Consider the following 20,768-nt stretch of genomic DNA (forward strand, 5'->3'; position numbering starts at 1 on the left):
ACACGTGGATGAAAATACACCCCAGTTTTGAAAACTCTTCAAAGAAATTTCTAGTCTCCAGTCCTCATTCCCGAAACAAACGACCCTTAGAGTCGAGGAAAGGGCGGCTGAAAGTTTAGAGATGCGCTTGGTAAGTGACAAGCTGGGCCTCTCGCGCGAGCGTCAGTTCCTAACTTCTCCGAGTGACAGTCTCAGATCCCTGCCTCCAATTAGCAGCCCGCGCCAGCTCCCGCCCGTCTACGCCCGCTCCGCTCCCTCCAAGAACGTCTCCGCAGAATGGTGTCCCGGTCTCAGACACGTGTTGCTCAGCGACTCCAGGAGCTGCCCGATATCTGACTTTCCCCTCTTAACTCCGCAAGTAATTCGAACCCCGACCGAGAGGCAAGGCGGTAGGTCCCGGCGCGCCGCGGCCCCGGGTGCGAACGAATCCGAAACCGGGTCAGAACTCACCCGCCTCGACTGGGCTGGGCGGGGTCTGGAGGACGTCGTGGGGACGGCGGCCCGGGACTCGGGAACGTGGGGAAGCACTCCGTCGGCTGCTGCCATGCCGGCGGAGAGGCAAGTCGAGACCTCACGAACCGGGACCTCCACTCCGCTCGGACCCACGTGAGACGTGCGCGAGGACCCCGCGTAGCTGCCCCGCCGGGTCCTGCGCCCGCGCGCCTTCCGGGTCCCAAAGAGCCCGCGAACACACGGCCCCGCGCTACTAGAGACCGAAGCCGCGGCCCCGGGGCCCCAGGGCGAGGCGGCCGCCCCGTTTGGCGTCCCTCGTGGCTTGGCCTATGGCAGGGGGGTGTCAAGTCACACTCAACCCCACAGTTCATGCCGTGCAGTTCTTTGAATTCCTTTGAGAAACAAGAAGAGACGTGCCCCATCGAACCAATGTTTCCTTCCTTTGCCGCCGGGTTACTGTTCTCTCAGCACCTTAGTTGCCCCAGGAGGTCCCTAAAAGGGCTTGGGGATTGATCACGCCGCGGCGGGGGTGGAGGGGGGGATGGTCCCTGCCCCTCGCCCACCCGCTGTCCAGCCCGGGCGCTTCTGTCCGGCCAGCAGAGGAGTAGCGTTTTTTACAGGCAGCGCCTTGGCCACCTGGCAGGGCTGGGTCGCCTAGCAACGACGGGGTCCTTCCTGGCTCGGCGGCGCTCCGGGCCTGAGGGGACGCTGGGGGCCGGCGGCCGCGGTGCGGGAGGCGGCAACGGGACGGCGACGCGCGGTTGGCGCGCCCGGGGTTCGGCTTCTGCATCCGAGGAGAGATGAATACGGCCAAGGCCCGGGTGGGGCCCGCGGCCGACCGGCCTGCGCCACCCGAGGAGAAGGAGGGCGAGGCGGGCGGGAAGGAGCCGGGGGCGGACGCGGCCCCCGGGCCCAGCGCCGCGTTCCGCCTCCTGGTGACTCGGCGGGAACCGGCGGTGAAGCTGCAGTATGCGGTGAGCGGCCTGGAGCCGCTGGTGTGGTCCGATGACCACCGCGTGTCGGTGTCCACGGCCCGCAGCATCGCTGTGCTGGAGCTCATCTGCGACGTGCACAACCCGGGCCAGGACCTGGTTATCCACCGCACCTCGGTGCCTGCGCCTCTCAACAGCTGCTTCCTCAAAGTAAGTCATCCCCGGGCCGCAGCCCTGGGGTCTCTTCCTGCTCCCTTCCCGCGGCCGCGTCACGGGTCCCCGGGGAATCCCGGCCCGCGCCTAGTCCGGGGATTCCCCTCCTCGCCTCCAGCGCTTAGGGTCACGGTAGCTTAAAAAACAAACAAAAAACCGTCCAGACGTTTACGCCCGATTTCCCGGGTCACCCATCCACTCCCGACACACGCACACGCACACGCACACATCTCGGGAGGTCCCTCTCGGAGCCAGGCTTCCCCTTTGCCCCAGCGTCTGGCCGGCTGCTGGCGCCGATTTCTTTCCTCGGTGCTGTCTGAGGCTCCACCCCCTGTTGACCCAACCCCACACCTGCCTCTACCGTGGCTCCTATTGTCTGGGGCTTGCTCCCCGAGGCCTTTGGCTGGCTTTGTTTACTGTGTTGTGCCCTCCCCTTGCGCCTCTTTTGCTTTGGAGGAGAAAAACTGGTTCTTTCCATTGTCTTAACTGTTTCAGTGACTTTATTATGAATGGTCCTTGCTTCTCATCGTGCGCAGATGCATAAATACTGGATGTCGGGGTTAGTACTCCAGTTTTTCTTCAATAACTAAGAGGCTTTGGGATGTAGAACGAAAAATAAAGCCTCTGGAAAATAAGTGCAGTTCTTAAACTTAAAGCCCGAGATCTCCGTGTAAATTTAGTGCTTTCGGCTTCATATTAACTAAGTTTGCCTTCAGAACTTTAGGGCTCCTGAAGTTTTATTGTTCTATCATCACCATTTGCAAGTTTTTTGTTTTGTTTTTTTTTTTAAGTAGGAAGTCGTATTGTTGATTTTAGTGGTTTAAAAGTACTAAAACTTTTGCTGTTTCTTTTATAGATCTGTATGCATATATGTGACAAAGTGTATATTCATTCTTTCAACACATTTTTGAATACCACTGTGTATCAGCTGGGCACCAATCTAGGTTCTGGAAGTAAAGCATTGTACAAAACAAAGTCCCTGTCCTCATGGAGCTTACCTTCTTTTCGCAAGTCGTGAACAAATAACAATGTAATAATGGGTAGTGATAAACGTTTTAAGGGTATGTATCTATATAAAGAGAACGTATTTTTGTGAACTTGAAGTTTTTTTAAAAAAACTCTTAGCCTGCACAGCCATTTAAAATAGGAATCACTAACTGGGTAGGGTGCAGGGAACCCACACCACTTTTTAGGATACTTAATCCAAGTTTGAAACTGATAATTTGATGTTGAATTGGATCATTGGTAAACCTGTATGACTAAGCCTTCTAAGATCTGGGACAAGATGTGAACAAATTGATTCAAGTATAACCAATCGGGTGGATAGATGTTCGTAATGCTGCTGAACTGAGAAACACTCAAGGAGGGAGGCAGAACAAAGGGGTTTTAAAAGGTGTATGCTCTGCTGAAAAGAAACTTACTGTTGCTAAGGATGTTCATATGCACATCAGCTAGAGAAAATGTTAAGTGTGTGTCTCAATATGGTAGAGATTTAATACTTTAGCAGAGAGAATTTAAAGAAAGGAAGGAATAGTGAAGCGAGATGCTTTTATCAGGGAAAGTTATTTGGTGGTGAATCTGCAGCAGACCTTAAAAAAGGTAGGGTTTGGGTTGTAAGAAGTCCTCCGGAGGAAAGGGTCATCCAGATGGCAGGAATGAGGTGCCCATCTCACGCACATACATGTAAATCATGAGCATAACTTGCTGCTGTTTGTGTAAATAATGATGGGTCAACAGTTGAGTTCAAGTAACTTTCCTAGAGAGTCAGAGGAAGTAAAGTGAGGCCAATTTGGGAATTTTGAAGGTCAGTCTGAGATGGTTGACTTCAATCTAGGAAGGCCTAAAGTGCTGTTACAGTATCATAGACGTGGACTGACCTGGTGTGGTTCAGGAATATGAATCTGGCTGGCCTAGAGGCAAGTAGATGATTGTTGGGGTCAGTATAAAACAGCGGTTAAGAGATTGCACTTTGGCACCAGATAGCAAGATAGGCCTATCTATAAAAGGAGGGTAATAAAACCTACCTTGTTTAGAATATTTGGAAGATTCAGTTAAATATATATTTATATACGTACATACATGTACATACATACACATGTGTAATTACTTAGCACAGTTCCTGGCACACTGTAAATGCTCAATTTAAAAAATAGTCATACAAGTATGAAGGAAGGAGTCTGGGTTAATGCTATGGCTGTGGATATGAAGTTATTTATAGTACTGTATTCTGATAAAAATTTGACTCTGTCGTTGGTTCCACACCTGAAAAATGAGTAACAGGAAATCTTTATATATCCCTCTGGTAATTGATTGCTTTCCTGAAATTAATTAGTGGCATCTTCCCCTTCTGCACTGTTCTTCGGTATGCACATCACAGAAACCACCAATCAATTAGCAGTCTTACTAGCCTAGCACTGCCTGGTGAATGAATGCTGAGTTGTCCTGCAATTCTAAAAGAGGCTTCTGTGGGATAAAACTGGAGTAATGGTAGGAATGTAAAGAAGTCTCTATCTGTACTTTGATTGCACGACCCGTTGACAGTCCCTGTGGATTTAAATCTACTTGGTTCTGTCCAGCTCGCTCTAACATGAAAGACGGACATTCTGCAACCTAGATTTCAGTATGTAGCACTGCTAGAAGGTAGATACTAAACCTCTTTGAAGCTTTTGTCTGATCGTTATTTAGATTATGAATTTTTTCAGGAAAATATGCAGTTAAATAATAGTTGACATATTATCTGCTATTTGCAAGTTAGTGTCCTGGGCACTGAGGTTACGTGATATAAAGGTGAATGATATAAATCTGAAAAGCAATAAAATAGTGACTTAAGAATAAGTTTGCGGGGGCTTCCCTGGTGGCGCAGTGGTTGAGAATCTGCCTGCCAATGCAGGGGACACGGGTTCGAGCCCTGGTCTGGGAAGATCCCCCATGCCGCAGAGCAACTAGGCCCGTGAGCCACAACTACTGAGCCTGCGCGTCTGGAGCCTGTGCTCCGCAAGAAGAGAGGCCGCGATAGTGAGAGGCCCGCGCACCGCGATGAAGAGTGGCCCCCACTTGCCGCAACTAGAGAAAGCCCTCGCGCAGAAACGAAGACCCAACACAGCCATAAATAAATAAATAAATAAATTTTAAAAAAAGAATAAGTTGCGGACTTCCCTGGTGGTGCAGTGGTTAAGAGTCCGCCTGCCGGTGCAGGGGACATGGGTTCGAGCCCTGGTCCAGGAAGATCCCACATGCTGTGGAGCATCTGAGCCCATGCACCACAACTACTGAGCCTGTACTCTAGAGCCCGCGAGCCACAACTACTGAGCCCGCGTGCCACAACTACTGAAGCCTGCGTGCCCAGAGCCTGTGCTCCGCAACAAGAGAAGCCACCGCAGTGACAAGCCCACACCCCACAACAAAGACCCAACGCAGCCAAAGATAAATAAATTAATTTAAAAAAAAAGAATAAATTGCAATTTCTTTTCCCATTGGACTGCTGATTTAATGAATCATCTAGTTGTACACGGTTCCAAATTCTAATAATATGTGCATAACTAATTTGTATCAGTTGTTAAGAACGTTAGTAATATTAACTCCATCTACTACATTAAGTTAAATAACTATTTCCTGTCTTTGGAATTCTATTCCTGCCCTCAAGAAGTTTTCTGTCTAATAGCTTCAAATGAGTTTTTATTTGTTAGGTGCTTACAAAGTACGTAGCTATTAGTTGTAATAGTGGCCAACTAGGAACAGGATAGTGATAGTCAAATGATTGGCTGGGGGTCAGCCTCTGGGAGCTGGACTCTTAACTGGTATGCTCCTAGGGCATCTGAGTACTTGTTTTGATTTGTTAACTAGTTTTGTGATATGGAGAGTTGAGGGGAGGTGCAGTAGGCTAATTCAAACTACCTAACATATTAGAAATTACTGTACAAAAAACCCTAAGGATTTTCCCTACTGGCTGACATCCACACTGCTCTCCATTCCGTCAAGGATTCTTCCTGCAGTGAGTAGGACCAAGCTTGAGCTTCCTTTATTTCATTCTGTGCTGCTGTTTGGGGTTATACATTCTGTAAGTTTACTTTCAGTTCCATAGTAGCTTTTACTGTAATAGTAAATTGTCCTAGTCTGAGGATTATTGCTTAGTTTACAGGATTATGGGATTTGGTGAACAATTTTATATCTACCCTTCATTTGGTGGACAACTTAATACCTACCTACCCTGCATTTTACACACTTTTATTAGGTCTCATTAACATTTACTTAATCCTCAGAGAGTATTAATAATTGTCATCATAGATAACATTTATTGAGTATTTATTAGTATGTGCTTTACATACATTGACTTAATTAACCTTCCAAACTCTATGAGAACATGTATTATTATACTCTTTATAGACGAGGAAATTAAAGCCAGAAGGTTTAAACAGTTTGCTCAGGGTCACAGAGCTAGTGTATGATAGAGCCAGGATTTGAATCCAGGCAGTCTGGCATCACAGGACAGATTTTTACTCAAATTTTATATACCCATCCAAAGCTCTGGGCTTTGATTAGCATTGTTTTATTAACAGGTTAGCCAGTGACACCTGTATTTAATTGGAATTTCCAGTCTGTATTTCTCCAGCATGTCTGTAGGTATAGCCAAGAGACTACCCTAAAATCAAGATACACTGCCCAAGACACAATTTCCAGAGATGACAGCCCCCCGAAAGGTTCTATTGTTTAAAAAAAAAAAAGTTTGGACGTATGGACACCAAGGGGGGAAGGGTGGGGGTGGGATGAACTGGGAAGATTGGGACTGACATATATACACTAATATGTATAAAATAGGTAACTAATGAGAACCTTCTGTATAGCACAAGGAACTCTACTCGATGCTCTCTGGTGACCTAAATGGGAAGGAAATCCAAAAAAGAGAGGATATGTGTGTACGTATAGCTGATTCACTTCGCCATACAGCAGAAATTAACACAACATTGTAAAGCAACTATACCCCAATTTTTTTTAAATGGTAAAAAAAATAAATAAGTAAATAAAAAATAAAAGTTTGGATAACTCTGGTTAAATAAGTCTCTTCAGTAGCTCCCTGGCTGTAACTCTTGAAGGGGGAATAATGTATAATATATAACATTTTCAAAACTTATTTGGTTATAGACCTCTTTTTCAAGGGGCAATTTAGGGGAGTGATGTTCTGTTTAACACACTTTAGGAAAAGTTAGTCTTCTAATTCATTTGTTGGACTTTACCTTTCATTTTATATGCTTATTTATTATGCAGTTTAGCAGTTAACTATTTGTTGCATTATGGTTTTCTGACACATCTCTGGTTGTCCAAGCTTTATCGAGGAATGTAATGGTTCTGAGTTCATCTTCCAAGGTCTTTCTGTATTCTGGAGTGTAATTCCTCTGGGCTTGGGGGTTTAAAGTGAGTTTTGTTATATCCATGTATATTTAGGCTTGAGTTCCTTTTTAATCATGTTTAATCTACCCTTTCCCGTTTAAAGATCAGCCTCTATGTAAAAGAAGATTGACACTAAAAAGGAATCGAAAGATTCTGCTTTCTCTGTTATTCATTTCTCTAAAGACAGTGGTTCAAGTCCTTTTCTTCTTCCTGCTTCTGACATAACGGAAACCATATTTTAATTGACCTGTGTTCTTTTTTGGCTTTAGCCTTTCTGACTATTTTCTTATAGCTCTGGACCACTTTCTTTTGGTCATTTATCTCTCCTCTGTCTTTAATGTCCCTTTAAAATCTTTCTAAAGAGCTCACCATTGTACACCTAGACATTAAATAAATAGCACTGCTCATGTATGTTACAGACTTGGAGGAGGGAGAGATGAATGAAAGCTAGAATGATCTCAGAAGGCTTCATAGAGTTTGACCTGGTAGGAGGGATGGGATTCAGATAGGAGGAACGAGAGCATTCTACACAAGGGAGCCAGGGAAGGCAGAGTGGGAGTGTTCAGGGAACGGCAAATAGTCTTAACGGCAGTGGACATTATTCTATAGAAACAGTGGACAGGGACTTCCCTGGTGGCGCAGTGGTTAAGAATCCGCCTGCCAGGGGCTTCCCTGGTGGCGCAGTGGTTGAGAGTCTGCCTGCCAATGCGGGGGACGCGGGTTCGAGCCCTGGTCTGGGAGGATCCCACATGCCGCAGAGCGGCTGGGCCCGTGAGCCACAACTGCTGAGCCTGAGCGTCTGGAGCCTCTGCTCCGCAACGGGAGAGGCCGCGATAGTGAGAGGCCCGCGCACCGCGATGGAGAGTGGCCCCCTCTCGCCGCGGCTGGAGAAAGCCCTCGCACAGAAACGAAGACCCAACACAGCCAAAAATAAACATAATAAATAAATAATAAATAAAAATTAAAAAAAAAAAAAAAAAGAATCCGCCTGCCAATGCAGGGGACACGAGTTTGAGCCCTGGTCCGGGAAGATCCCACATGCCACGGAGCAACTAAGCCCGTGCACCAAAACTACTGAGCCTGCGCTCTAGAGCCCGTGAGCCACAACTACTGAGCCCACGTGCCACAACTACAAAAGCCCATGGGCCTGGAGTCTGTGCTCCACAACAAGAGAAGCCACCGCAGTGAGAAGCCTGTGCACTGCAACGAAGAGTAGCCCCCGCTCACCGCAACTAGAGAAAGCCCGCACAGAGCAACGAAGACCCAATGCAGCCAAAAATAAATAAATAAAAATAAATTAATTAATTTAAAAAAAAAAAGAAAGAAACAGTGGACAGAACTGTTGGAGTTGGCTCTCAGCGTAATTTGTAAATGAAATTTTAGGTAGAAAACTTAAGAGCTGACATTTGTATTACAAAAATATTGTTAAAAAAATATTGTTAAAAATGCAAACATCTAATTGTATCAAAGATGTATATAGATAGATGTTTTTTCATGACTTTCTCCTTTATTGTTTTGTGACTAGTTCAGCAGAATGCTTAGCTGACTCTTTAGAATCAAGTACATCTCTGTCATTGCTACTGCATATGTCAATTCTGAGAACAATGTGGGAACGAGGCTATGAATAATGACAGCACTTATTCTGACCCTTAAAAAACAATTGCCATTTCCTGAGTGAATGCTCATTTAGTCTTAGACATGTGCTTGATCTTTTAAATGCATGTCATGCCAAAATTAACAGAACTGATATCAAATTACTGTTTTACATATTTATAATATGTAAACATGTAACTGATTTATGTATTTATGTGAATCAGTTAATTCACCCTAAGCAATGTACATATAGTCCTCTTAGAGTGAAATATTTATCTGATAGTTTTTATATCTCTTATTTTCAGGTTGGCTCAAAAACGGAAGTTGCTGAGTGTAAGGAGAAATTTGCCACCTCTGAAGACCCCACAGTCAGTCAGACTTTCATGTTGGACAGGGTGTTCAACCCTGAGGGGAAGGCTTTGCCACCATTGAGAGGATTCAAGTACACTAGCTGGTCCCCCATGGGCTGTGATGCTAATGGCAGGTGCCTCCTGGCAGCACTGACCATGGACAATCGCCTGACCATCCAGGCTAACCTCAACAGACTGCAGTGGGTCCAGCTGGTCGATCTGACGGAGATTTATGGAGAACGTCTTTATGAGACCAGTTACAGGTTCTCTAAAAGTGAGGCCCCAGAAGGGAATCTCAGGGATTTTGCTGAGTTTCAGAGGAGACACAGCATGCAGACACCAGTCAGGATGGAGTGGTCAGGCATCTGTACCACTCAGCAGGTCAAGCATAACAACGAGTGCCGCGACGTGGGCAGTGTGCTCCTGGCCGTCCTCTTTGAAAACGGTAACATTGCTGTGTGGCAGTTTCAGCTACCGTTTGTAGGAAAGGAATCTATCTCTTCATGCAACACGATTGAGTCAGGAATCAACTCTCCTAGTGTTTTGTTTTGGTGGGAATATGAGCACAATAATCGGAAAATGAGCGGCCTTATTGTGGGGAGTGCTTTTGGACCTGTAAAAATTCTTCCTGTCAATCTCAAAGCAGTTAAAGGCTATTTCACGTTAAGGCAGCCTGTCGTCTTGTGGAAAGAAATGGACCAGTTACCAGTACAGAGCATCAAGTGTGTACCGCTGTATCACCCTTACCAGAAGTGTAGTTGTAGCTTAGTGGTGGCCGCAAGAGGACCCTATGTGTTTTGGTGTCTTCTTCTGATCTCCAAAGCAGGTCTGAATGTTCACAATTCTCACGTCACAGGCCTGCACTCACTGCCGATTGTCTCCATGACTGCAGACAAGCAGAATGGGACGGTATATACTTGTTCCAGTGATGGGAAGGTGAGGCAGCTGATTCCCATTTTCACAGATGTTGCACTGAAGTTTGAACACCAGTTGATTAAACTCTCGGATGTGTTTGGCTCAGTGAGGACACACGGGATAGCCGTGAGCCCCTTTGGTGCGTACCTGGCCGTCATTACCACTGAGGGCATGGTCAACGGCCTCCATCCCGTTAACAAAAACTACCAGGTTCAGTTCGTTACTCTCAAAAGCTTTGAAGAGGCAGCTGCTCAGCTTCTGGAATCTTCAGTTCAAAATCTCTTTAAGCAGGTAGATCTAATAGACCTAGTACGTTGGAAGATTTTAAAAGATAAACATATCCCTCAGTTTTTACAAGAAGCTTTGGAAAAAAAGATTGAAAGCAGTGGGGCCACCTATTATTGGCGTTTCAAACTCTTCCTCCTGAGGATTTTATACCAGTCGATGCAGAAAACCGCTTCAGAAGCCTTATGCAGACCCATCCTTGAGGACTCAAAAATCTTACTGGTTGACTCACCTGGGACGGGCAGTGCTGAGGGTGAGCAGCCGGAAGAAGGCACTTCCTCCGAACAGACGAATAAGCAAGGCCTTCAGGAGAGGAGCAAAGAAGGTGGTCCGGAGGGCCCCACAGATGACTCGCTCGCTCAGTCTGGAGACATTGGAGGCCGAGAGCCAATGGAAGAGAAACTCCTTGAAATCCAAGGGAAAATTGAAGCTGTGGAAATGCACTTGACCCGGGAGCACATGAAGCGAGTCTTAGGCGAAGTATACCTGCACACCTGGATCACAGAAAACACTAGCATCCCCACCCGGGGACTCTGTAACTTTTTAATGTCCGATGAAGAGTATGATGACAGAACCGCACGGGTAGGTGTTGATTAAAAAAGCACTGAAACGGAAAAGTCTGCTTTCTTTGTGAGAAAGAAATGACCTAAACTTAATTCGTAAAGCTCAACTTCTGCTTTGACATTTTGTAGGTAATTGATTGGCATGAGGTGCAGGAGAATAAATAAGAAACAGATGAATGCAGAGGGCATATTCATATCACACAAAGAATATTTCAGTTCTTACTCTCACTGTGGCCTTGATTGATACGCAAGGTTTGGGAGATTTCCAGGCTGTGGATGAGCTCCAGAAGCAGACTGCGTTGTGATTGGGCAGACCCAGCAGGGGAAGTGTGGCACACCCTCCTTTCCCTTCCCATTTGCAGAAGGTTTGGGGAGGACTGTGGCTGGGATTGTTTCCGTTTGATAGTACTCGAGGGGTCTTCTGATTTAGTCTAGAAGGGCATAAGAGGTAAACAAATGATTACTTATACATTGTTGTTTTGTTTTGTTACAGAAACTGGGTTATAATCTTTATTTTGATGGTAGAACAATCTTGCAGTATTATCCAAAATGTATTTCACAGAATTCAAGTTCCCTGACAGAACAGTAGGGTTCCAAGCTTGGGGAGCTACTGCATGCTCTGTACTCCTCTTAAAGGTTCCCAGTGTACATCGTCCTTCTAAGGGTTCTGGGAATTCCTATAGGAAAGAAATCATTTAACTTTGTGTAGCTCAGTGTTATATAGACTTATTAATCAGGAATCCTGACCTAACAGCTTCTAAAATCCTGAAGAATTGGGTTTTAAGGAACATACTGAATACTAAAATATTCAGGACCACAGATGTCTGTGGTTCTTTTTACTTTGAAGATTGATATTTATTCTCACTGCCTAGAGTCTTATCTAAAATATTAATTGCAGGTAATAAATTCAGATATCTTCATGCCTAATGTTAAACCATTCGCGAATCACTTCTTGCATTTTCTTGTTGGAAAGGTGTGTGTGTGTGTGTGTGTGTGTGTGTGTGTGTGTACCCGTACACCCCTAAAATTATTTCTTAAGGATGTTTGCAACAATCTGATGTTGACTGAAAAACAATACACAACCTAAAGGTTCAGAGTTACATTTTATTCAGCAGACAAAACTGAGGACTTAAGCCTGGGACACAGCATCTCAGATAGCTCTGAGGGGCTGCTCCCAAGGGGCAAGGGGGTGGAGCCAGGATATATTGGAGTTGTTGCAACAAAGACCAGGGTAGTTGGAGCATTAAAGGTTACTGTTAATTAAGGAAAACCAGATATCTGAAGTTAAGAAATTTAGCGCTTTTCTACGTATGGGAAGATGCAAAGTCTGGGCTCACTGAAATCATTCCTTTGATGTGCACCTCAGCTACATGGGGCCAGTATCGCCATGTGCTTCTCATCCCGAGTCTCCTTGGTGCACCGTCGGGGGTGGCTGTAGCGGCTGACTGCTAGGGGCGGGGGTGGGGGGGGGTGCATCCTGCCTCCATCCTGAGCTCCCTCAGGGCTCCCCGACGGGCAGCTGTAATGTGATGGCTGGATGGCTGCAACGTCCTTTGTTTACTGATATGGCAGCAGTACTTTCATTCACACTCGAGTAGTTAAGATGTACTGTTCATGTAATGGACTTTTCATCTTTGAAAGTCAACTTTTAAGAATTGTTTCATTGTGGTCTAAATTGTGTGGAAGAGTTTTCTGGTATCACTGGTTCATAGGACCTAGCAGGGATGTTATAAGCGTAAAATATGAACAAAAACATTTTAGGGAATTTGTAATGGAAGCTGGTTGGCAATGATTCAGAATAATTGACCAGATGCTGCATGAGCATGGAAAGCTACATTTAGCATAGTTACTTGGTTCCAACAGAGCCAATTTAAAGAAGGGAAGATTATACTTCTGCCCATCTACAGCAACTGAGTTTTGATTGAAAACAATACATTTCATGTTTTAAAATCCTACTGCGTAAAACAAATGTTTTTTGTTTTGGAGTTTACTAGGTAAAGGCTAAGGAGAGCACTTAACTTGTAACTTGGAATTTATAACTTTCTTTATCCCCTGCTTTGAAGCTTGCTTGTGAAATCTGACAGTAAACCATTGGACAGTTTTCTTAATAAATGCATATATTTTGAAAGACAGGGAATAAATTTTGTTTTCAACATCTAAAAAATAAAGTAAAATCCTACTGTGTGCATAAAAATGAATCTTTTCAAACCTAGTACATTGGTTGTCCCTGCTGTAAGGGACCATAAATTAGAATTTTCAAGGCCATAAAGGCCAAAAGTTAATGGGCTTTAAATTTGTAAATTATATGTAGAGTAGGTAAGACACCCTTTTGAGCTATTAAGATACCGTTCAGAACTTCAGTGAACTAATTTTAGTGAATCGCAGACTAAGAAGTTCTTACACAAGAGCTTAAGTGTCAATGGATTAAAACTTTGAAAGACATTATCTGCTAGTAAGACAAGGTGGTTCTTAAGGATTGGTGTATCCCATGCCTCCCAGTAATATAGCTGGTAAAGGTGTTCTTCCAACAAAATAATGAAGTAGATCAGTGTTTTTCAGACTTTCATTTTTGGAGTGATGCAATTCTAATAAACAAAGCAGAGAAACAAGCAAAGCTGAAGTAGGGCCAAGGCCTAGAGCCTGCCCCGTCCATCTCTCCCACTCCCACGGTGGGTCCCGCCATGCCTCTGCTGTGAGGTCGGTTGGTCTCCAATTGCAGGCTGACTAGATTGGTCATGGGTCTTTGGGCCATCAGAAGGGGAAATTATTATTTTTTTATCTTGATTATCTTTTTACTTTGTAAGCTTTTCTTAAAGAATAGACATTTGTATAGTTCTACAGAGTTAGTGTTTCACATGATATTTTGCCTATAGAGATTATGTTTTTCTTTCTTAAAGTCAAAACATTGTAAGTGTAGCTGAATACTTTGTCTTCTAACAGAACTCTGAAGTCCTTGTTTCAGAAGCAACTAAAGGCAAGTAATAAGATTTGCGTTTTCAGAACAGTTTTTCCTTTAGTGGGTAAAGTTCACTCTGTCGTCACAGGGTGCCTGAATGAATTTATTTTATTGTACTCAGCCAGTTGACACAAGTTGAAGGTCCAGCTTTTTTACTTTTCAGAGAGCGTGATGGGCCTACGTGGAGATGCAGAGCTCCTGTCTTACGTAAGATACCGTGTAGTTTTCCATTTCTCCTTTGTGTCGGGAAGCCCTGCACTCACCACAAAACACTGCTGACTGCTTTGTCTTACTAGGTGCTGATCGGACACATCTCAAAGAAGATGAACAAGCAGACTTTCCCTGAGCACTGTAGTTTGTGTAAAGAGATTTTGCCGTTCACAGATCGCAAACAGGCAGTCTGTTCCAATGGCCACATTTGGCTCCGGTAAGCGGCTTTTGCTCATTTTCCAGTTTTGTGTCACACAAACCACTGTAAAGTGTTTATCCAAAGTATATGTTGCCCATGCCATTAGGTTGGAGAAAAGCTGCTACTGTAAAACCTGGTGTGGGCTTTGTACCATCCGTTTGACTCAAGCAAGACACCCTTTAATGATGGGGTTTTTTCTGCTTCTTGTATATAGGGGTTTATTTATTTTGGTAATATTATTTTGCTTTGAAGTAGCATTAAATTTTTAAAAATCAGTATGACAAAAGCAATACCTGCTGACGTTTATAGAATATGAAGTGCTTCTGTACTCTGGTTTAACTCTAACAAAAGGTAGAGGTCTTCTCAGTCTCGCTCTAAGAGGGAACCTTGGCGTGTCCTCATCTTACGGCCCCACGGGCTGCATGTGACGCAGTTGATCACTCCCTCTTCCTCCTCCTTAAAGCGCTTTGTTATCACCTGGCCCTCTGGACACAGTGTCTCCTTGATGTCCGTCTTTGGACCTGTCTTTCTTCTGTCAGCACTCTCCCTGGGCTGTCGCCTATCATCTGTACACTGGTGACTTAAACATATTGCTTTAGTCTGAATTGCTCCCCTTCAGTCCAGACTTCATATCTAAGCACCTACTCAGTTGCTCTGTTTGGAAGTTATAAAGGCATTTCAAATTTGAATCCAGCCTTTTCTTGCTACCTCCACCTCTACATCCCTGGTCCAAGACACCATCATCTCTTGCCCAGATTATTATAGTTATCTCCCAGCCCATCTTCCGTGTCTTTCCTTGCCCCCTCCAGGCTGTTCTAAGTAGAGCTGAGGTTGTGATCCTATTACGACCTCATCAGCTCATGTCACCCCCTCTGCTCAAAACTCTCTAGTGGCTGCCCATTTCTGATGAGTAAAAGCTAAAATCCAGTCAGTGGTCAAGACTCCATGGCCTGGCCCCCATCCCTTCTCTGATCTCGTCTACATTTTCTCCGGCTTGCTGACTTCACTCGAGGTCCACTGGCCTCCTTGTTCCTCAGGTACACGCAGCACCCCTCCCACCCTGGACGTCTGCACTGGCTGTCCTCTCTGCCCGGGGTGCTCTTCCAGCAGGTGTCCACAGGGCTTCCTTCCCGGCCACACTGCCTAAAATCGTGACACCTGATGACATCCCTCTCCCCTCTCAGTATGTAGTCTTCATCCCTCTTCCTTGCTTTATTTTCCTCCTTAGCAGTTATCACCACTTTATATATATATATATATATATATTTTTTTTTTTTTAATGAAGAACCTTTTCTTTCATTTTTATAAATTTATTTTATTTATTTTTGGCTGCGTTGGGTCTTCGTTACTATGCATAGGCTTTCTCTAGTTGCCGCGAGCGGGGGCTACTGTTCGTTGCGCGACGCGGGCTTCTTATTGCGGTGGCTTCTCTTGTTGCGGAGCACGGGCTGTAGGCACGTGGGCTTCAGTAGTTGTGGCACGCGGGCTCTAGAGCACAGGCTCAGTAGTTGTGGTGCACAGGCTTAGTTGCTCCGCAGCATGTGGGATCTTCCCGGACCAGGGCTCGAACCCATGTCCCCTGCATTGGCAGGCAGATTCTTAACCACTGCACCACCGGGGAAGTCCCACTTAATATATTTTTTTACTTTATGTTTTTCTCCTTTCTATGGAATAGAAAGTTCATGAAGAGAGGCAATTTGGTTGTTTTGTTCATGGCTGTTTCTAGAACAATGCCTGGTGTGTGGTAGGCACTCAGTAGGTTTTTAAAGTTTATTTCCAATCGAAACAGGATTGTGCTACATATAACTACCGTAACAACTTGCGTGTTCTCTTAGCAAGATGTTGTGGGCGTTTTCCACATCAGTACATAGATCCCGTTCTCAACAGCTGCAGACTTTTCCACCGTGTGGATGGCTCCATTACTCCCTCTCTTACTGATGGATGTCTGGATTTCCCGGCCGTTGCTGTGTCCCTAGACTTCTTCTGATCTGACTGTTCCGCCTTATGTTTGGGGAGAAGAGGAAACAAGCTTGTAATAGCAGTGGCCTTGTAACAGTAGCCACTTGCGCCTGGCGCTGCCAGCGTGCCAGGCACGACTCTTAAGCAGTACACGCATCCTGAGCCACACGAGGGGCACCGCCACTGTTCCCATTTTTACAGATGAGGAAACTGGGGCCTGGGGAAGTTTGAATTTGTCCAGAGGCACACAGGTGGTTAGCGGCAGAGCTGAGAACTTGGCCTTCTGGCTCCAGAGTTTCCATGTGTAACCACTATACATTGTTGTCTCTCAGATGGCTTCTTCCACAAAAATTATTTTCATTTTTGCTGATTGAAGTTAGTGCCAGAATACCTGGGTGTAATTTCTCCCGGTGAGAATGGGTGCTTGCTCCCACTCAGGTATAATCTTTCTTCCTGTACACCCAAGTCTTTACTCAAGGTAAACCTATTTGGAATTCCTTCCCCCAACCTCCCTTCCTCTTTGTATTTTTTACTGCTTAGTTGCTCATCCTAAACACTGTTATCCTGCAGAAAACCTTCCACGCAGAGCCCAAGTGCTCGCTCTGATATCCCATTGCTGCCCACCTTCCCTTACTTGCCTGGTCCTGGTAGATGCTCAGTGAATGGTCATTGGATGGAATTGAACCTCTGAGCTTTTGTTCATGGCCCTTCTTTTTTTGCACCATTAATTTTGTCTTCAATATCTTTCAGGTTTTCCCCACTGTGCTGTCAGATTCTTAAAGACAGTGCTTATACCTAATCTTAAAAATCACTAACAAGAATAGTTTCCAGTATAATACATAATTGATTTTTTTAACATATGAAAAATTCACAGTGCAATCAGGTGTAAGCAGACTACATTCTTTCTCAGTGCTGCAAACATGGCAAAAACAAGAAGCTGCAGTGACTGTCTGGATTAGAAGCTTTGTACCTCTTGGCTTAGCCTGACCGACACTTCCCCTTTACTAAGTGTGGGGTGGGGTAGGTCTGGCCTGTGCGGAGGGATACGTTGTCGCCATGCATTTGTGAACTGTTTCTGCCCTTTACTCAGTTAACTTGTGGTTTTAGAATAACTGTATGTGGTGAGTCACCTCCAACACTGCTGCTTTCCACCCTTAGTAGAGCTGGTGGTGCAACCTGTCTGCTTTCAGGTGCTTCTTGACCTACCAGTCCTGCCAGAGTTTGATATACAGGAGGTGTTTGCTCCATGACAGCATTGCCCGCCATCCAGCCCCAGAAGGTGAGTGCTTTCCCAGCTTGCGGGAGGGTGAGCTGGAGCACGCTGGCACTGCGCCAGCACCCGCAAGTCCTGCATCCCGCTTAGTCTCGTGCCATCAGGGGTGGCGAGCAGGCTCCTTGTGCTCTGTACGGTATTATCATGAGCCACAACTAATTAAAAGATGATCACTGGAATATGCACGTTAACATACCTGTTGCATTTTAGTATGTGAGTAAGTAGGGCTGCAGTTTACTGTTCTGTCACTGCAAGCAAATCATTTATTCAGAAAAGCTTGTTTTAGATGGCATGTATAGACTATACAGTATTTGAAGGAAAACTCTGCAACTGATAACATATACAAAGACAGCATTGCTGAAACAGGGACGTGCACTTGCAGTCATCCTTCTAGTAGCCATGGTGGGATTCTTTTTCGGGTTGGTCAGTACTCTCTTTCCTGATAGCCCCGGTGACAAAGCCCACATTTATGACATAACTAGTTGGAAATAAGATCGTAGATGTGAGTCAGGAATTAGTGATGTAAACAGTCCCATGAATGTCAGTTTATGACCTGAGGCTCATTAACATCACACTAACCAAATGAGCTAACTAGACACCATTATACACCTGTGTACACTTTGTGGGTAATTTGTGGTCTCAAGTAAAACAAAATGTTCTGTGTAAAACTACACCCTTATTGATTTTTGCTCTCACCTGGCTGAAGCTCTCTAATTCTGAGAAGTTGGTGTGTTGGCAGCTTGTGTTCTGTATTAACTCTTTGTTATGGAAAATGCAATCATAAAAGTAGAGAAAAAGAGTATAAGAAACTCTGATGTACCCATCATTCAACTTCAAAAATTGCCAGCTCATGACCTTTTATGTTCATCTGTAGTCCTCCCCCTCTTCCCTCCTCTTATTGGATTATTTTGAAGCAAATTTGGGGGGACTTTCAAACACTCATTGCAATTGAGAATTGGTGTACTATTTAGACAGGAAATCAGGAAAAGATGGAAACAAATTAAAAAAACACACCTGCCAGTTGATTTTGTGTTGCGCCACATACAGCTCTTAGGAAGAGTGTGAATCGCTGAGATCTGGAGAGTACTAACCAGTAGAGCACAGTATTTCACAGACCAGGGAAGTTTTTAAAAGGGGGAGAAAGTGTTGACACAGTGTTGGCATGTTTTTATTTTTCCAAGTAATGTATTTTTTAAAGTTACTGTCATTTTATAAGAGTATTTTAACATTATCCATGTATGAAGGAAATACTCTCAGAACAAAGTATAGTCCTTTCTTTAAACAGAATAAATTTAGCTTTATGAAAACACTCATTCATTACCCTTATTTTCCTATTTCATTACACACTTAGCTTTGGGAACCACAGATTTAGTCCAGCCTTGTCTAGAATGTTGTAGTGAGGGGCTCTGTCCAGGGACACAGAGCTGGGACCAGAATGCCCGTCCCTTAAGACTGTGGTCCATCCAGGGCTCATCCCATTTGATTATTTGATTGCCTTTTCTGAAATTTACGCTCAATACTGCTTGTCTTACTCTTGCAGATCCTGACTGGATTAAGAGGTTACTGCAAAGCCCCTGCCCTTTCTGTGATTCTCCTGTCTTCTGAATGTCCACGATGGGAAGATGGAAAGGGCACGTACTCTGCTGTGGAAAGTGCCGTCCAGCCCCGAGAGCTAGGACGTGCAAGAGGAGAGGCGCCCTTCATGACTGTACATAGGGCGTGGGGACTCACTGCTGAACTGCGTTCTCTGTCTCCAGGGACTAAAGGATGTCTTTAAAGTGACTGAGTGCAGAGATTTTAAGTCCTTTTGAGATGAACGTTATCCCCCAACTCCTTGCCAATGAGGAACACTTATTTTTCAAGTGTCTTGACTGAAGCAGTTTGAACAAAACGCATGCCCTGTCATTTCTCAGAACAGAATGGTCCCTTCTAGCGAGTATGGATAAGGGCCTTGCTGGGCCAAGTTAGGCTTTTTAATCCTGGCCTTGGTCTGGAACTGCCTTGTGGTTCCAGGGAGCCTTAGTTACCTGCTACGTGGTATGCAGTGTCCCAACAGATATTAAAGTGTCTGAAGCAACCTGTGGGCCTGATATTTTGTTCTCAACAAATAGCTGCAGATCTGCATCCTGCCCGTTGTTTTTCATGCATATTGAAAACATTTTCTTAAAACTACATATTTGAAAGAGGTTGAAGCCAAGACTAAAGTTGGTTTTAATGTGTCAAAAGATCAGGTGACTCTTGTAAGTTAATAATTGTGACTTATTTTTAATGATCTCTCTCCCATGTCATCAGTTTCCTGCTCTGACTCCTTCACAGGTATAAGGATGTCAAGTATTCCTGTTCACATGCGTCACAACCCTCTTCAGACTTACCTGTGACAACTTGGTGAGATATTTGTACATGGAGGAAAAGTAATATTTTCTCCTTTTAGTATTAAAACATTTAATATTTTTAATGTTGATATTTCCAGACGTATCATTTATATCCCGAGTCTGTCTAGAGACTTCCAGAAAGAGACAGGCAGCTCAGAAGTGTGGACCCTTGAGCTCTGGTGCTATCGTGTGTGTAGCTCAGTCGACCAGAGGCTGGGAATTCCTTCTCTCTGCAAAGGTCCTCGATATTTATAATACAGGCATTTTCCTGTGGACTGTTAAGAAGAGATGTTAGACATTAATTGGTCTTAAAACCTAAAATTAAAAATAGACATTCTAGAACTACAGTGTTCTTGGATTTTTAAAATAAGTATCCTAGGGATTGGTGCTAATTAACAGGACTGTAATGCACTCACCTTGAAATGGTGCATATTTCTGGAAAGTTGGATGGGAAATACAGAATGTGAAATTTAAGTGATTTTAAATGCTATCTAATTTGCCTTTATTCTAACACTTATTCTTGCTTTTATTTTTGTATCCTTAGTGAGAGACATTTTGTCCTCACTGAGAAACACTCGCTGTTTGGAGAGCGTGTAACAGACACCCCGCTCCCACCTGTAGCCTCTCTCCCCCTAGTGTCTTCCCTGCTCTGTCCGTAGGTATTGGAGACAAGAGCCCTTAAGAGGCACTTCCAGACAGTCTGCTTTGAAATGTCTTTTGTTTCCCATTCAAGTTTTCGTTTCTGTCTCCTGTGTTGAATTCTGTATTTCTGCTGCTGTTCAATTCTGCTGGCATCGTCTGCTTATCTTTCTCATTTTGGTGGTAATTTCAAGAGGAGCGTTTATCCAGACTTTAGGGTCCAGCATGTTCAAATGATTGTCAGGGAAGAGAACCAGGGAGCATTAAAATCAGGAAGAACACAGCTCAGAAAGTTGTATAGTTGCGGTCGTTTGTGCCTAGAGCTGTTTCACTTTACAGTAAATACGACAGTAAAAATTGAGATCCTGTCAAGGAATTATTGCAGTTTTTATAATCATAGCATGCTTAGTTTCACTTATTTTTTTTTTTTCCTAATCAGAGTTAGTAGTTGATTTGTTCTTATTGGGGAAT

General features: G+C 44.4%; 2 protein-coding genes across 6 annotated transcripts in view; one reads left to right on the forward strand and one right to left on the reverse strand.

Moving 5' to 3' along the window:
- The window catches only part of DDX31 (DEAD-box helicase 31), a 72,707-nt gene extending 72,049 nt beyond the window's left edge, over positions 1-658 (reverse strand). The window contains exon 1 of one of the 3 annotated variants that reach the window (XM_036854865.1): positions 451-658. In XM_036854865.1, the coding sequence (XP_036710760.1) occupies positions 451-546 (96 nt within the window). In that variant the 5' untranslated portion in view covers positions 547-658. The remainder of the gene's footprint in view (positions 1-450) is intronic. The other 2 variants (XM_036854864.1, XM_036854866.1) reach the window with 2 other exon arrangements.
- Positions 659-1,216: 558 nt separating this feature from the next.
- On the forward strand, positions 1,217-20,560 carry GTF3C4 (general transcription factor IIIC subunit 4). 3 transcript variants are annotated; one of them, XR_005020246.1, is made up of 6 exons: positions 1,217-1,595; positions 8,882-10,708; positions 13,942-14,072; positions 17,204-17,292; positions 18,827-19,671; positions 19,757-20,560. XR_005020246.1 is itself a non-coding variant. In XM_036854861.1 (5 exons), exons 1-5 carry the CDS (start codon positions 1,254-1,256, stop codon positions 18,889-18,891), a joined length of 2,454 nt encoding a protein of 817 aa, XP_036710756.1. In that variant the 5' UTR covers positions 1,217-1,253; the 3' UTR covers positions 18,892-20,560. The 3 variants fall into 3 exon arrangements, 2 of the variants coding, with proteins under 2 accessions (XP_036710756.1, XP_036710757.1); XM_036854861.1 differs by having other exon boundaries at positions 18,827-20,560; XM_036854862.1 differs by lacking the exons at positions 17,204-17,292; positions 18,827-19,671; positions 19,757-20,560 and adding an exon at positions 13,809-13,852 and having other exon boundaries at positions 13,942-14,074.
- The last annotated feature ends 208 nt before the right edge of the window (positions 20,561-20,768 follow it).

Source organism: Balaenoptera musculus, chromosome 6 (assembly GCF_009873245.2).
Source record: "Balaenoptera musculus isolate JJ_BM4_2016_0621 chromosome 6, mBalMus1.pri.v3, whole genome shotgun sequence".
In the NCBI taxonomy this organism is placed as follows: domain Eukaryota; kingdom Metazoa; phylum Chordata; class Mammalia; order Artiodactyla; family Balaenopteridae; genus Balaenoptera; species Balaenoptera musculus.